The sequence below is a fragment of the Chelonoidis abingdonii genome, chromosome 11 (assembly GCF_003597395.2).
Source record: "Chelonoidis abingdonii isolate Lonesome George chromosome 11, CheloAbing_2.0, whole genome shotgun sequence".
In the NCBI taxonomy this organism is placed as follows: domain Eukaryota; kingdom Metazoa; phylum Chordata; order Testudines; family Testudinidae; genus Chelonoidis; species Chelonoidis abingdonii.
This window is the reverse complement of record NC_133779.1, coordinates 14,293,792-14,311,134: the sequence shown is the minus strand read 5'-3', so window position 1 is coordinate 14,311,134 and position 17,343 is coordinate 14,293,792. Positions and strand designations below refer to the sequence as shown.

Below are 17,343 nucleotides of genomic sequence, written 5' to 3'. Positions count from 1 at the left end.
AGGATGAAAAATTCAAAATATCTGGACATACTGGAGAAATGGTCTGAGGAAAAGAGGATGAAATTCAATAAGGGCAAATGCAAGTGCTCCAATAGCGAAAGTGACCTGGAACTGGAAAATGATGGCCTGAGAAGGAGTCTGCAAGAAAGGATTGGGTCATAGTGGATCACAAGCTAATAGGTCAACAGGTGTAACGCTGATTGCAAAAAAAAACCGAACATCTTTCTGGGATGTATTGGCCAGGAGTGTTTGACACCAAACACAAGAAATCATTTTTTGCTCTATCCATGCAAATTAGCCTTCAGCTGGAGTATGTTGCCAGTTCGGGGAACCACATTTCAGGAAAAGTGGGAAATTGGAGAAAGTCAGAGAAGAGCAAAAAAATAGTGAAGTCTAGAAAAAATGAGCTGTGAGGGGAGATTGAAAGAATTGGGTTTGTTTAGTCTGGAGAAGAGACGACTGAGAGGGGACGTGGAACAATTTTCAAGTACATAAAAGGTTGTCACAAGGGAAGGAGAAAAATTGTTCTTCTTGACCTCTGAGGACAGACAAGAAGCATGGCTTGAATTGCAGCAAGGGCGGTTTAGGTGGACATTAGGAAAATCTTCCTAACTGTCAGGGTGGTTAAGCACTGGAATAAATTGCCTAGGGAGATTGTGGAATCTCCATCATTGCAGATTTTTAAGAGCAGGTTAGACAAACCCCTGTCAGGGATGGTCTAGATGGTGCTGGTCCTGCCATGAGTGCAAGGGACTGGACTAGGTGACCTCTCGAGGTCCCTTCCAGTCCTAGGAGTCTATGAAAACCAAAGAGTTTTCTTAGCAAAAAAGAAAAGCTGGGATGGGGGTGTCTCATCTCAGTGCTGCAGCGCAAGCCGAAGATAATTTTTAACAATGGGTGAATGGCGTTGTGTCTAGTAGCACGGGATCATCCTGGGGGCCATCTGATGACAGCATCAGAAGGAGGTGCTAGGGAATTTTGCCGCACAGGGGAAACCATTTGTAGCATGCAGCCTCTCCCTGTGCTAGAGCTCCATGTGCTGGCTCGTCCTCCACAAACCTCTGTGCTGACACAGAGCGCTCTGGTCACGACCAGGACTCACCCTCGCTCAAGCAGAAGCGCCAGAGATGGTCTTTGTCGTAGTTGGGAGTGGTAGCGCACCAGGGCCGTCCCATCTTGTCATCGACTGCCGTACAGCTGTGGTAGGTCGTGCCCTTATAGATGAAAGGGAAGACGCAAGGGGAACTGTCTGAATTTCCCCCTGCCGCTGGTGGAGAAAGGCAAGTGAGGAAAGCGTTAAAATGGGGCAGAAGGCAGGATGCAGGGTAGGCGATTTGCTGGGGGGACTGGGGGTGAATTTGATCAACAAAACTATTTTTAAGTGGAAAAAATGCCGATTCACGGGAACTGAAAGCGTTTCAACATTTTGCTAGTTTTGATGCATTTCCCGACTTGAAAAGATGTCGAGGGAAAGCAGCATGGAAACGTTTAGACACATTTGAAATTAAAAATAAATAAATTCTGGGTTCCTGATGGGAGCATCTTTTTTTTTTTTTTTTTAAATTTAAGCTAATTAGAGAGATAAAAAAGTTAAGAAAAAGGAAAAAAGGTGGAAATGGAAACGACGTTTCAAAATGATCAAAACGAAATGTTTCAACTGAGCCGAATTGAAAGAGAGTTTGGGTTTTCAGTTGATGAATATTTTCGAGGTTTCATTTTTGCCTCTCCAATCAAAGGTGGAAAAAATGTTGATATTCCCAAAAATATTTCTAGGGTAGGAAAAAGACTGAAAATTAGAGGAAGGTTTCTAACCATCAGAGGAGTGAAGTTCAGGAACAGCCTTCCAAGGGCAGTAGTGGGGGCAAAAGACATATCTGGCTTCAAGACTAAGCTTGTGTGATGAACTGGGACTTTTCTTACTGTGGTCTGTGAATGCTGAGTGGGGGGTGTTGGCCTGGGAGGCCCGTCTGCACTGAGGGATGGGAGAATGGCTGGAGGGAAGACGCCTGAGCATGTAACGTGAGAACCCAGGAAGGGGTTGGAGGCCAGGTGACACCTCTGCCTGGGAAGTGGAACAAAGGCTGGAGAGTGAGAGGAGTTTCAGGAGCTGACTGGGGAATGGAGGGAAGGACAGACAGGGCTCTGACCCTCCAAGGGGGCTGTGGTGCTCCTGGGACCCCAAGATGGACCTAATTGGGGAGGATCCTGTTGTCTGTGCCTGCAAGACCTGTCTTGGACTATGTTCCTGTCGTCTATATAAACCTTCTGCTTTACTGGCTGGTTGAGAGTCACGGTGAATCGCAGGAAGCCGGGGGTGCAGGGCCTTGACTCCCCCACACTCTGTGACAGCTTGATAAGTTTATGGAGGCAATGGTATGATGGGATAGCCTGATTTTGGCAATTAATACGTCTTTGACTACTGGCAGTAAATATGCCAATGGTCTGTGATGGGCTGTTAGGTGGGATGGGATCTGAGTTACTACAGAGAATTCTTTCCTGGGTGCTGGCTGGTGAGTCTTGCCCACATGCTCAGGGTTTCACTGATTTGGGGTCAGGAAGGAATTTTCCTCCGGGGCAGACTGACAGAGGCCCTGGAGGTTTTTTGCCTTCCTCTGCAGCATGGGGCACGGGTCACTTGCTGGAGGATTCTCTGCAGCTTGAGGTCTTTAAACCACGATTTGAGGACTTCAATAGCTCAGACATAGGTTAGGGGTTAGCTACAGGAGTGGGTGGGTGAGATTGTGTGGCCTGCGTTGTGTAGGAGGTCAGACTAGATGATCATAATGGTCCCTTCTGACCTTAAAGTCTATGATTCTATGGCTCATTTCCAGATCCAATGTCTCAATCTGCAACCCAGACACAGAATCACTGAGATCGGGGCCTCGTTGCGCCAGACACTGCTCAGACACGATCACCGGGATTGGGCCCCGTCATGCCAGATGCTGCCCAGACACAGAGACACCGAGATCGGGGCCCCGTCGGGCCGGGTGCTGCCCAGACACAAAGTCATAGAGAACGGGGTCCTGTTGCGCTGGGCGCTACCCATACCAGCTGCAAAGTGCACCCACCCCTTGTGTCTCTCTTGGCCCCACGTACCTGCCGTGCCACAGTACCTCCATTTATGGTCTGCATCATAGTTCCTTGTGGTGGCACACCAGGGCCGCTTGCTGTCATCCCTGGTGCAAGCCGTGTACCTCCTGCCTTTGTACCAGAATGGGAATGTACAGGGCTTCTCCGAGTTCCCGCCAAGCACTGGGAGAGATCAGGCAGGGGAGGGAGATGGGACGTGGGAGACATGGGAAACAGAGAGCTTGCTGGGTAATGTGGCACACACTCAAACCAGAATCGCCCCAAATTGAGGCTGTGTCCAGGTAAATAAAACCCTGAGCCCCCCAGCAGCCTGGCCACTGCTTCCCAACCACTCTAGGGTAGTGCAGGGAATGGGGGTCAGGGTTATGGGGCACCCACAGAGCTGTGGGAGGAGCTAGAGTTGCCAAATTTCTCATAGCAGAAAACTGAATACCCTTGCCCCGCCCCTTCTCTGAGGCCCTGCCCCCACTCACTCCATCCCCCTCCCCCTGTCACTCGCTCTCCCCAACCCTCGCTGACTTGCTCGTTTTCACTGGGCTGGGGCAGGCGGTTGGGTTGTGGGAGGGATGTGGGCTCTGGGGTGGGCCAGGGATGAGGGGTTTGGGGTGCAGAGGAGGCTCCGGGCTGGGGCAGAAGGTCGGGGTGTGGGAGGGATGCAGGATCTGGGGTGGGGCCAGGGATGAGGGGCTTGGGGTGTGGAGGGAGTTCCAGTCTGGGGCAGAAGGTCAGAGTGCAGGAGGGATGTGGGCTCTGGGGTGGGGCTGGGAATGAGGGTTTGGGGGTGCAGGATCTGGGCAGCGCTGACTTCAGGTGACTCCTGGGAAGTGGCGACCTGTCCCTCTGGCTCCTAGGCTGAAGGATGGCCAGGGAGCTCTGTGCACTGTCCCTGCCCACAGGCACTGTTTCCGCAACTCTGACTGGCCGCAGCTCCTGGCCAATGGGAGCTGTGGAGTCGGTACTTGGGGCTGTGCCTGCGGGCGGAGGCAGCGTGTGTAGCCCCCCTGGCCTCCCCCTTGCCTAAGAGCTGGTGGGACATGCTGGCCACTTGCTGGGAGCTGCACAGAGTCAGGCAGGGAGCCTGTCTTAGCCCTGGTGCGTTGCCAACCGGACTTTTAACAGCTTGGTCAGCAGTGTTGACCAGAGCTACAAGGGTCCCTTTTCAACTGGGTGTTCTGGTGACAAACTGGACACCTGGAAACCCTAGGGGGAGCCTAGGGCCGGGCTAGCAGGGGTTGTGGGTCGAGACTGAGGGGCACTGGCAGGGCTGTGGGGGAGCCTAGGGCCGGGCTAGCAGGGGGCTGCGGGTCAGGAGTGAGGGGCACTGGCAGAGCTGGGGGTGGGGAGCCCAGGGCCAGGCTAGCAGGGGGCTGGGGGTCGGGAGTGAGGGGCACCGGCAGGGCTGGGGGGCAGGGCGGGGTTAGCAGGGTCTGCGGGTCGGGAGTGAGGGGCACTGGTGGACCCGGTGGGGGAGCCCAGGGCTGGGCTGGCAGGGGCTGTGGGTTGGGATGAGGGTCCCTTGCTGAGCTGGGTCCGTGGGGGGACCCTGGGCCTGCCTGTGTCCTTGTGCCCATGTCCCCTGGCTGGGGAGCCCCCGGAGGCACCGTACATGTGTCAGGGCAGGAGCTCCAGCGCTGATCCGTGTCGTAGTTTGCCGTGGTGGAGCACCAGGGCTGGGCCCCGTGGCTCTGCTCCGTGGCGCAGGTGTGGAAAGTGCGGCCCCTGTACACGAAGGGAAAGAAGCAAGGCTGGCTGCCCGCGTTCCCGCCGGAGGCTGGGGGGAGACACAGACAGGCACCGTCAGGGGGTGGGATGCCCTGAGGGCAGCGCAGACAGGTGCAGACCCCTCACCCCACCCTGGGCTGGTTCAGATGCTCAATAACCCCTCCTGTTTTACGCTGGCTGAGGGTCTCTCTGGGCTAGAGAACGGGGTGGCATTATTCCCTCTGGGAGCGGAGGCCCCGGGAGGGTCCAGAGTGAGTGCACTCCTGGGGGCGCCCAGGGCAAGAGACAGACGTGCTAAGGCTCAGATAGGTGCAGCTCCAGGAGGCAAAGGGGCTTAAGCCCCCAGAGAGTGGACCCCCAAGAAGGTTCCCCCCAGGGACCGTATGGGGCCAAGAGTGGGCACAACCTGTGAGTCTGTGACAAAGGGTCTGACGCATAGACAGACAGATAGACAGATGGCAGGGGTGTACTGGGCTAGACAGACAAACAGAGAAGGGGCATATGGGGTTAGAGAGAGAGACAGAGGGGATGCATGGGGTTAGATAGATGGGGGCATATGGGGCTAGACACATGGGTGTATGAGGCTAGACAGATAGGGGCATATGGGGCTTGACAGACAGATGGGGAGTGTATGGGGCTAGAGAGACAGACAGATGGGGGGCATATGGTGCTAGACAGACGGGGAGTGTATGGGGTTAACCAGACAGACAGAAGGGCTATATGGGGCTAGACAGACAGACAGGGAGTATATGGGATTAACCAGACAGACAGAGGGGTATATGGGGCTAGACAGACAAATGGGGAGTGTATGGGGTTAGACAGACAGAGAGAGGGGGTATATAGGGCTAGACAGACAATTGGGGAGTGTATGGGGTTAACCAGACAGAGAGACGGGGTATATGGGGCTAGACAGACAGAGAGGGTTATATGGGGTTAGACAGACAAATGGGGAGTGTATGGGGTTAGACAGCCAGACGGACGGTGTGGCTTTGCCCTGCCCAGGTCCTGGAGGTGTCGCTGGGGCGGGTGCCAGGAAGACGGTGGCCGAGTGCCAGGACATGGGCCAGACCTGCCAGCTCCAGGCATGTGGGATCACAAGTGGGGAACATAATGATTGTCTGTGCTACCCAGTGCTGCCCCCCCTGTCCCCATCTCATCCCCCGGCTTCTTCCCCACCCCCATCCTGCCCCCTGGCTGCCCCCCATTCCATTCCCCAGCTGCCCCCCATCCCCATCCTATCCCCTGGCTGCCCCCGTCCCACCCCCTGGCTGCTCCCTATCCCCTGGTTGCCCCCATCCCTGTCCCACCCCAGGCACTCACCCTCCTCAGAGCAGAACTTGTAGGTCCTGTCCCGATCGTAGCTGGTGGTGGTGGCGCACCAGGGCCGACTGCTGTCAACAGTTGTGCATTCCGTGTAGACCTTGCCCTTGTAGGTGAAGGGGAAGACACAGGCGACAGGGCCCGCCTCTGGCCATGAACAAGGGGCAAAGATCAGAAATCGGGGGAACAGAGATCCCTGGACTGGGGATCAGGACGCCTGGGTTCTAGCCACAGCTCAGGGAGGAAAGGGGGCATTGCGGTTTGAGCAGGGCGGCTGGGAGCCAGGACTCCTGGGTTCTCTCCCTGGCTTGGGGAGGAGAGGGGCAGGGGCTCTAGTGGTCAGAGCAGAGCAGACTGAGAAACTCCTGCTGTCCATCTCCGACCCCCTGCCAGGCTGGTATGTCACACACCACTTCACAAAACACACTGTGCTACTCTACACAATGACAGTGTGTCCCACTGCACTACACACACACACTACACCACAGCCCCCAGGCCATGACACTAATCAACAACACACTGCTCCACAACACACAGTGTGTATTACACTCCACAACACAACAAAACAGTCCCCTGAACAGTACTGCATGGCTCCATCGCACAACACAGTCTGTTACACTTCACATCACACAACTCCACAATGACAGACTGCTCCTTGGCACATACTCTCCTACATTGCTCCATAACACAACAGCCTGCTCCAGCTCCACAGCATGCACTTTGCTACACAACACAACATGTGCTCCACAACACAACACACTGCTACACAACATGCATTCTACAACACGACACAACAGCATACTATTCCACAACACGCACTCTACTACACAACACAACAGGTGCTCCGCAACACAACACACTGCTACACAACATGCATTCTACTACACAAGACAACACAACAGCACATTGTTCCACAACACGCACTCTATTACACAATACAACACACCACTCCCCAACATGCATTCCACTACAATACACTGCTCCACAACACCTACTTTACTACACAACACACTGCTCCACAAGATGCATTCTACTACGCAAAACAACAGCCTGCTGCACAACACAACACACTGTTCCACAACACGAACTTTACTTGCCTACACAACATACCACTCCCCAACTTGCACTCCACTGCACTACAATTCCCTGCTCCACAACACGTACATTACTACACAACACCACACTGCTCCACAACATGTACTCTACTAAACACCAACAGCCTGCTGCACAGACACACACTCTACCACACTACACACCAACACACACCGACTCAAGACAGCCCCTGCCTCCCTTACCCTGGGTCCCCATGCAGAGCAGTACCAGGGCCCAGGGCAGGACACACATGGCTGCAGATGAAGCCATTGTCCTGTCCTCCCTGCCCCAGCCCCGGAGCCCCAGCCCCATATATACAGTCTCCCTCGGGGGCTCCTCCCCTTGGCCGCCCCCAGGGAATTGCCAGATGGCTTGCCACCTCACCACCCTGCCACACCGATGGCAAATCATCAGCCCTCTGCTTCCTGAAACCTGAGCCCCCCTGCTCACACCTCACTCCTTGGCCAGATTGTCTCATTGTCTCCCACAAAGAAACCCCCAAAGTCCAGGGGCTCAGATCCTGACAAAGGGATTCAAAAACAGTGAAAATTAGGTGCTTAAATACCTGCATGGCTTAGGAGAAGTGAGAGATTCAATCCCTCCTCGATATGGTGGGCCGGGAATATTTGCCATGAATTTCCAGCTGGAAAGGTAGCTCTGATGCAGGTGAAACGGTGCGGGGGGAAAAGTGGCTTTTGCCCCATTGTTTGTCTTGAAAAGGAATGTTCAAAATTCTTGAAAGGAGCCGTCTGGAAATTCCAGGACAGTTTTGGGGAATTTTCACTTTTGCAACACAGAAACAATCACTCAAAATTAAAGGTGCACCCAGCCCCTCCTGCATTCTGTAATTTATCATTAGCCCCAACTGTCTCGGTCTGGAGATTTTGGACACAGAAAAGTTCTGGCTTGGAATGGCTTTTTGTTTCAAAATTTGTTAACTAGTAAGGGACGGAAAAAAGTAGATAATAAAAAAATAGGTCAAAACTGAAAAAAAATTAATTCAAACTTATTGCAATGATTGAGTCATATGGAGTTTGTTTTTTATTTTTGGTGCAGGACCATTTTTGAGGTTTGGACTTTTAGTGATGGCAAATTGTTGAGATTTCACTTTTCCGTGTCAGAAAAATGCCAAGATTTCCACTTGTGATGATCAAATTTAAGATTTCAGTACTTCAGGACAGGAATAGTTTGAGATTTTCACTTTTTGTCAAAAGACCATAAGAGCGGCCCTACTGGGTCAGACCAAAGGTGCATCTAGCCCAGTTTCCTGTCTTCCGACAGCGGTCAATGCCAGGAGCCCCAGAGGGAATGAACAGAACAGGGAATCATCAAGTGATCCATCCCCTGTCGCTCATACCCAGCTTCTGGCAAACAGAGGCTAGGGATACCATCCCTGCCCATCCTGGCTAATAGCCATTGATGGACCTGTCTTCCATGAATTTATTTAATTCTTTTTTGAACTCTGTTATAGTTTTGGCCTTCACAACATCCTCTGGCAAAGAGTTTCACAGGTTGACTGTGCATTGGGTAAGAAATACTTCCTTTCATTTGTTTTAAACCTGCTGCCTATTCATTTCATTTGGTGACCTCTAGTTCTTGTGTTATGAGACATAGTAAACAATGCTTCCTTATCTACTTTCTGTACACCAGTCACGATTTTATAGACCTCAATCATATCTCCCCTTAGCCGTCTCTTTTCCAAGCTGAAAAGTCCCAGTCTTATTAATCTCTCCTCATAGAGAAGCCGTTCCATACCCCTAATAATTTTTGTTGCCCTTTTCTGAACCTTTTCCAATTCCAGTGTATCTTTTCTGAGATGGGACAACCATACTTGCATGCAATATTCAAGGTGTGGGTGTACCATGGCTTTATATAGGGGCAACATGATGTTTTCTGTCCTATTTTCTATCACTTTCTTAATTATTCCCAGCATTCTGTTCGCTTTTTTGACTGACGCTGCACACTGAGTGGATGTTTTCAGAGAACTATCCACAATGACTCCGAGATCTCTTTCTTGAGTGGTAACAGCTAATTTAGACCCCATCATTTTATATGTATAGTTGGGATTATGCTTTCCAATGTGCAGTGCTTTGCATTTATCAACATTGCATTTCATCTGCCTTTTGGTTGCCCAGTCACCCAGTTTTGAGAGATCCTTTTGTAGCTCTTCTCAGTCTGCCTGGGACTTAACTATCTTTAATAATTTTGTATCATCTGCAAATTTTGCCACCTCACTGTTTACCCCCTTTTCCAGATCATTTTTGAATACGTTGAATAGGGCTGGTCCCAGAACAGACCCCTGGGGGACACCACTATTTACCTCTCTCCATTCTGAAAGCTGACCATTTATACCTACCCTTTGTTTCCTATCTTTTAACCAGTTACCAATCCAGGAGAGCACCTTCCCTCTTCTCCAGTGGCAGCTCACTTTGCTTAAGAACCTTTGGTGGGGGACCTTGTTAAAGGGTTTCTAAAAATCTAAGTACAGTATATCCACTGAATCCCCTTGGTCCACTTGCTTGTTGACCCCCTCAAAGAATTCTAGTAGATTGGTGAGGCTTGATTTCCCTTTACGAAAACCATGTTGACTCTTCCTCAACAAATTATATTAATCTCTACGTCTGACAATATTGTTCTTTATTATAGTTTCAACCAGTTTGCCCGGTACTGAAGTTAGGCTTACCGGCCTGTAATTGCTCGGATCACCTCTGGAGCCCTATTCAAAAATTGACGTCACATTCACTATCTTTCAGTCATCTGGTACAGAAGCTGATTTTAATGATAGGTTACAGACTACAGTTAGTAGTTCTGGAATTTCACATTTGAGTCCCTTCAGAACTCTTGGGTGAATATCATCTGGTCCAGGTGACTTATTGCTGTTTAATTTATCAATTTGTTCCAAAACCTCTTCTAATGATACCTCAAGCTGAGATAGTTCCTTAGATCTGTCACCTAGAAAGAATGTCTCAGGTTTGGGAATCTCCCTCACATCTTCAGCCATGAAGACCGATGCAAAGAATTCATTTAGTTTCTCCGCAGTGGCCTTATCGTCCTTGAGTGCTGCTGTAGCACCTCGATCGTCCAGTGGCCCCACAGGTTGGTTAGCAGTTTCCTGCTTCTGATGTACTTAAAAAAATTTTGCTATTACTTTTTGAGTCTTTGGCTAACTGTTCCTCAATTCTTTTTTGGCCTTCCTAGTTGTATTTTTACACTTCATTTGTCAGAGTTTATGCTTCTTTCTATTTTCCTCGCTAGGATTTAGCTTCCACTTTTTAAAGGATGCCTTTTTGCCTCTCACTGCTTCTTTTACTTTGTTGTTTAGCCACGGTGGCTCTTTTTTGGTTCTCTCACTATGTTTTTTAATTTGGGGGATACGTTTCAGTTGAGCCTCTACTATGGTGTCTTTAAAAAGTTTCCACGCAGCTTGCATGGATTTCACTGTTGGCACTGTAGCCTTTAATTTCTGTTTAACTAACCTCCTCATTTTTGTGTAGTTCCCCTTTCTGAAATTAAATGCTACATTGTTGGGCCGTGATGAGAAATAATTGAGATTTTGCCTTTCTGTGTCAGAAAAATGACTTTTTGATGGGAAAATTGAGAAATTGACTTGTTGGGTCGGGAAAATCTTCGAGATACTGACTTTTTGTGATAGAAAATATTTGAGATTTCACCTTTCAAGGTGAGAACATTTTTGAGGTTTTGACTTTTTGAGACTGAAAAATTTTCAAGATTTCAGTTTTCTGATGTGGTGACTTTGCAGGATGAAGTATTTTGGGGATTTTAACTTTTCAGGATGGGAAATTTTGTCAAAATATCGACAATTTTGCCAGCACAGGAAATCCACTGCCTTCCCACCTCTACTCCTGCACTGCGTGTGTATAACAACCACTGATCCCCGCTCTCTGCCTGGTCCTCAACAATTTAATATCAAGCCATGCCCTTCTCCCCAGCGAGCTATAGAAGCAAGCATGGTTAGCTTTCAGCTGTAGTAGGTTGTTATCCTCTCTCCAGCCCTAGAGGAGAAAATGCCACCTGCTGTCCAAGCCCCTGCATGAAAGGGGCAGCTCCTGAAAATTAACCAATGCTGCTCTCAGCATCTCTGGCAATCAGTTTAACCCCAGGAGCCACTCCTTCCTGGATCATGTCCCAGTCACAGGCTCCCAGCCAGAATTCGGGTCCCTGGTGTGGTTGGCACCATTCCAAGGCAAACAGGATGTTTCTGAGGAACAGGAGCACTGCCTAGGTCTATTTACATGTCCAGGTGACCATGACTGGATAATCCCTGAATATATTTACTTTCCACCAAGCAAACAGGCTCCAGTGGCTGGTGCTTAGGAAGAAAATGTTTGTGACAGTGCACTCATCACAGTGTTGGGTCCTGCCACCAAGGGCTGGGAAAAGCAGTGGGAGAGGGCTGTGGGTCGGGACTGAGGGGCACCGAAGGAGTTGGGGGAGAGGGAGGAGACCAGGATCAGTTTGTGGGGGAGGCTACAAGATGGACTGAGTGGCATTGCAACAGCTGGGGGTGTGGGGAGTAGGGCTGGGATAGCAGGGGCTGTGACTTAGGATTGAAGGGCACTGGTAGAGCTCTGGGGGAGGGAGCTGCCCAGACCCACAGTCACAGAAATTCGGGCCCCGTCGGGCCGGGAGCTGCCCAGACACAGAGTCACCAAGATCGGGGCCCCGTAGGGCCGGGCGCTGCTCAGACACAGAGTCGCTGAGATCAGGGCCCCGTCATGCTGGGCGCTGCCCAGACACAGAGTCACCGAGATCGGGGCCCCATCGCACTGGGCTCTGTCCAGACACAAAAAGTTCACAGTTTTAATGGGCACCACCTAGGGTGAAAGGAAAACTCTCCTCCCTCTGCCACAGTTGAAGAACAGGGGCTATGGGGATGTGGAGGGACTTGTCCAGGTCTGGTGGTGCTGGGTACATCGTAAATCAAGAAGCCAATTGTTCCTGTGGGGGAAACTGAGGCACACTACAGCCTCGATCCTCAAAGGCGCTTACGTACCTAAATCCCATTGGATTCCATGCAATCCAGGTGCCTAATTCCCTTTGGGAATCTGCAGCCAGGTAAGCTGCTCATGGTCATCCAGTGACTTGCTAGAAGAGTAGAATCAGCTCTCTCAAAGCCCACCCACAGAGGGGGAGCACTGCTGGGGCTGATGGGATATACATACTCCCCTGAAGAACGTGACAGAGAACCCAGCTGGATCCATGTGAGAGGGACAGGGGTGATGAAGTGGGGATTTCCTGTAATATTTTGTATGAATATCCTGTCTGCCTCAGTTTCCCCTGTATGTAGATGGTGGGAAAAGATTGGTTACTCTCTGCAGAGACCCTGAGACCCAGGTGTGCCGGACGCCTGGCTGGCTGGGGCCTGGGCCCCAGGGCCACGGAGAGTCCAAGAAGATAATGGTCAGGCCGACTGCCCGGACATTTGGTACCTAGCAACTAAGGACCATGGCTGGCCCATCCAGCTGCAGGAAGCTGGCTGGGTTTGCCCAGGAAGACCAAGGACTGAGGAGGGGCCAGGTGGGGGCTGTTGCGTGTGGGGCGGCTGGAAGATGAACTGGGACAAAAGGGGGTGAAGACGGACCAGGCTATAACTTTCTGGCCCCCGCGTTAACCAAGGACGCTCTATGCTGTGCTCCAGCAGGCTGAGAAACCTGACTGTCTTTGCCCTGCTGGCGGAGGGTCACTGCAGGGGCTGGATTTGGGGGTGCACACAGCTCCCTGTGGGGGTACACCTCTCCCTCAGGTGCCCATCTCAGGGGGACCCGCTGAAGGGACTCAGAGGGTGAAGCTCCAAGGTTCAGTCCAAGGAGGCGGAGAAGCCACATGGCTTCCACTAGGGACGCAGTGAGGAAGGGGCTTCCCCGAGCTCTGGACATGTGGCTCCATGACCAGGGACTGTTGCCATTTGAGCCAGGGCGTTTTGCCCTTTTCCTGGTAGTTTTTTTCTTGAGTGTTAACGTGCAGGAACTTTCCCACCACAGGCGGCCAAATCTCACTGCCAAAATGCCCTCTCTTACCCTGCAAACGACCCTGTTGGGTTTGGTTCAGCTCCTTCTCCTTCTCCGTGGGGTTATTTGCTCATATCCAGGGCTGGATTTACCTTCTGTGGGCCCGGCTTCAAACATATTTGTGGGGCTCCATGGAGGCAATGGCGCATAGCATGGGGGAGAGGGGTCCCCAGCATGAGGAGCCATCCAGGGGCAATGGGGCACGGCAAAGCAGGGGTGGCCCCGCTCCACCCAGCCCAGCGCAAGGGCACTATTTACAGCAGCTGCCAGATGCACACACAATCCATCCCCTGTGCTACCAGCATGCCCCTTCCCTCAGGGGTGGGCTCATGCCCTGCCACACAGCCCCCCTCGCCCAGCACAAACACCCCTGACTCCCTATGGCCACAGGCCCCTGGACCCGCTATGCCCAGCATCCCCCCTAGAGCCTGCCTCAAATGCACGGCATCGTGCACGCCACCCCTGTCCAGAGCCCCACCACAACTTCCCAGCACCACCCCCAACAGAACCCCCACTCCCTAGTGCCCCAACACACAGATCTTCCCTGCCCCCTTACAGTCCAGCACCCCCCCAGACTCCCCAGAGACTCCCTCCTGCACACCCTGCCTCCCGGCCGCATTCACCAGCCCTGCTGGGAGGCGACCAGGGCTGGTCTCAGAGTTGGGAATTGCTCCGGCCCCTTGGGAGTGGCGCAATCAGCCAGACCAGGACCTGCCCCGGCTGGGCTCCGTCAGGACCCACTTGCCTGGAGGGGCTCAGCCAACCCCCTCCCATCCCTCCCCACTTGGCTGAGACTGGCCAGGCTTCTGCACCAGTCCCAGGCGGCTCAGCTCCGGATAGACAGGTGGGGGCCCCACAGCTGATGGGAAGCAGAGACTGCCTGGAGTAGGAGGTGCACTGGGGTCTGCCTGGGGGCAGTGAGGAGCAGGCAGGTGGGGCCAGGGGGTGGAGAGGAGCCCTGGGCCGGCTGGCAGGCAGGCCGAGAGGAGCAAGTGGTGGGTGGGGTGGGGTGGGGGGAGCCAGCAGGCTGGTGGGGTCTCGGGGCGCAGTGCAAGCAGAGCAGGCTGGGGCCCCTTCTGAGCATGGGCCCAGCTCCATGGAGCCACTGGTGCCATTGTAAACCTGGGACTGCTTATATCCGGTGTGTGTGTGTGTGTGTGTGTGTGTGTGTCACAAATCCACTGGCCCCCACACAAGGGCGCCTGTCAGCGTTTTTCCCACGGAAAGGTATTGCTAAACTTGATTTCTAGAGTTAATGCTGGAGAGTGGCTGTTTTCCAGATTTGAGCAGTGAATCCAGCCATCCAACCATCCGTCCAGCCAGCCCCTGCCTCACTCACCACCTTGGGGCTGAAATCTCTGGGAGGCAGTCAATCAATCAATCAATCAATCTTTCCCTGCCTCACTAACCTCCTCCCCTCTGTAATCAATGGCTTGTGGGTGAACTATCAATCATCAATCCCCTCCATCAATAACCCCCTTGGGTCTATAATCTATGGCTTCTGTATGAGCTGCCAATCAATCGATCAATGAACCAATCCATCCCCCAGTCATTCCACCCCCACTCCGGCCCTGTGATCTCACCAGCCCACTCCAGACTCTGTGGGGAGCCCGACTTCAGCCCTTGAACATCTGATTTCTGTTCCTCCCAAACCCTACCCCCCTCTGATGCAGGGTGATGTCACCCAGTGTCTACAGTCCCGGCTGCTCATCCCAAGGTTCTCCCAGCTCATCACAAAGGAGGCTGGGCTGGCAATGCCGATTTGACAGATGGGGAAACTGAGGCAGGGAGCGGGGCTCTGCTGAGGGGCACTCAGCGGGTGCCCAGCAGAGACCAGGGTGGGTGTTCACGTGACCCTGGAGGATCCTTTAGCCCGCATGTGGGGAGAAATGAGGAGAGGGAGCGAGCGCCTGGCAAGGGGCATACAGTGGGGTTGCCCATCTCTAAGCCATCTTCAACTGCCATCCAGGGGTCAGCATGGCCTAGAGGCTAGAGCCTGGTTCTCAGGATTCTTGGGTTCTATTCCCCACTGTGCCCAGGGCCTTCCGCTTTCTCTGCCTCAGTTTCCCTCTCTGCACAATGGGGTGAGCAGCCTGTGACGTTATTGCAACTACTGTTCTATATTTGCAGCAAATATTGTAGAAAGGTTGTCGTGTGAGGTGTCCATGGAAAGGTTATGATTTGCTGGGTATGATGATGCTGTCTGTATGTGTGTATCATTTTTGTAGTTGAAGTTATGATTATTGGCTCTGTACTTGTATCTCAATGTGTTTTGATTCTAAGTAGCCTCAGTGAAGCATTTGGTCAGTTTCTTGAGAAGGGACTATTCTCAGTAAGTGCCCAGTCAAGAAACACTTAGCTGACAATGCAGCAAAGAGTCCTGTGGCACCTTATAGACTAACAGACGTATTGGAGCATGAGCTTTCGTGGGTGAATACCCACTTCGTCGGATGCATGACAATGGGTTTTGGGAGACACGAATCCACATCTGAGCTTTCCTGGGAACATTCAAGCTAACATGTAGGCAATGGCGTGAGCCTGCAGACTGAGTCATGCATGGACATGTGACTTGCCCATGTGACTGCAGACTCCATCTTGCTGCTGTAATTTTCCACAATAAGGACAAAGAGGTTCTTCCACCTGGAAGAGGCTATAAAAGGCAGCTGCCTCATCTCCATTTTGTCTTCAGTCCTGCCTCTTACCTCTGGAGGTACTTTGTTACAAACTGAAGCTCTGAACAAAGGACTGAATGACCCATCCCACCTGGGGATGTTCCAGAGACTTGATTTGAACCTGCAGTTTATTCCATCACTGCTACAAGCCTGAACTAGGAACTTTGCCCATTACTGCATGTAATTGATTCCATTTAACCAATTCTAGCTCTCATCTCTATCTTTTTCCTTTTATGAATAAACCTTTAGATTTTAGATTCTAAAGGATTGGCAACAGCGTGATTTGTGGGTAAGATCTGATATGTATATTGACCTGGGTCTGGGGCTTGATTCTTTGGGATCAAGAGAACCGTTTTTCTTTTATTGGGGTGTTGGTTTTCATAACCATTCATCCCCAGGGCGAGTGGCACTGGTGGTGATACTGGGAAAGTGGAGTGTCTAAGGGAATTGCTTGTGTAACTTCTGGATAACCAGTGGGGTAAACCAAAGTCCTCTCTGTTTGGCTGGCCTTGGTGTGCAAAGGAACCCCAGCCTTGGGCTATAACTGCCCTGCTCTACACAGGGTGTCCTGAATTGGTACGCTCTTTTAGAAATCATAGAATATCAGGGTTGGAAGGGACCTCAGGAGGTTCTAGTCCAACCCCCTGCTCAAAGCAGGACCAATCCCCAGACAGGTTTTTTCCCTAGATCCCTAAATGGCCCCCTCAAGGATTGAACTCACAACCCTGGGTTTAGGAGACCGATGCTCAGAAGTGTCCCACAAAGGGCAGCATCGTTACACAGCCCCTCCCCCTCCCCTATGCTGGGGGGTGCTGTGGACTGGGAGAACTGGGGGGTATTGTTCCATATACCCTGGTGGAGGGGGGGAATGAGATGTCCCAGACCCACAGGGGGGCTGGTTTGGGTCCGGGGGCTGGGCTGGAGCTGGGGAAGGCCCCATTCCCTGCGAGGGGTGAGGCATGGCCTCTTGGATCTGGGGGGCAGACGGTGACAGCAGAATGTGGGGGGAAGGGCAGGGGGGTGGGTATGGCAAGGGTTGGGGGCTAGTAACCCAGTGGTGGTGGTGACAGGGCAGGAGGCTGGAGGCTCTGAGGTTTGGTCCAGGGAGGTGGAGAAGCCATGCGGCTTCCCCTAGGGACACAGCGAGGAAGGGGCCTCCCGAGCTCTGGACATGTGGCTCTGTGACCAGGGACTGCTGGCATTCGAACCAGGATGTTTTGCATTTTTCCTGGTAGGTTTTTTCTTGGGTGTTAACATGCAAGAACTTTCCCACCGTGGGTGGCCAAATCTCACTGCCAAACCCTCCCCGTCCCCCTGCAAAGGGCCTTCTTGGGTTTAGTTCAACCACAGCTTCTTCTCTGTGGGGTTATGCTCAAATCTCGGGGCGGGGGGAGAGTCACAAATCCACTGGCCCCCAC

The 17,343-nt window shown here is 52.3% G+C and overlaps 1 protein-coding gene across 1 annotated transcript in view; it reads left to right on the top strand.

Moving 5' to 3' along the window:
* LOC142047504 (uncharacterized) overlaps window positions 1-16,541 on the top strand; it is an 87,683-nt gene extending 71,142 nt beyond the window's left edge. Inside the window, exon 5 of the mRNA XM_075070749.1 lies at window positions 16,516-16,541. Coding sequence (XP_074926850.1) covers window positions 16,516-16,524 — 9 coding nt within the window. The 3' untranslated portion in view covers window positions 16,525-16,541. The remainder of the gene's footprint in view (window positions 1-16,515) is intronic.
* The last annotated feature ends 802 nt before the right edge of the window (window positions 16,542-17,343 follow it).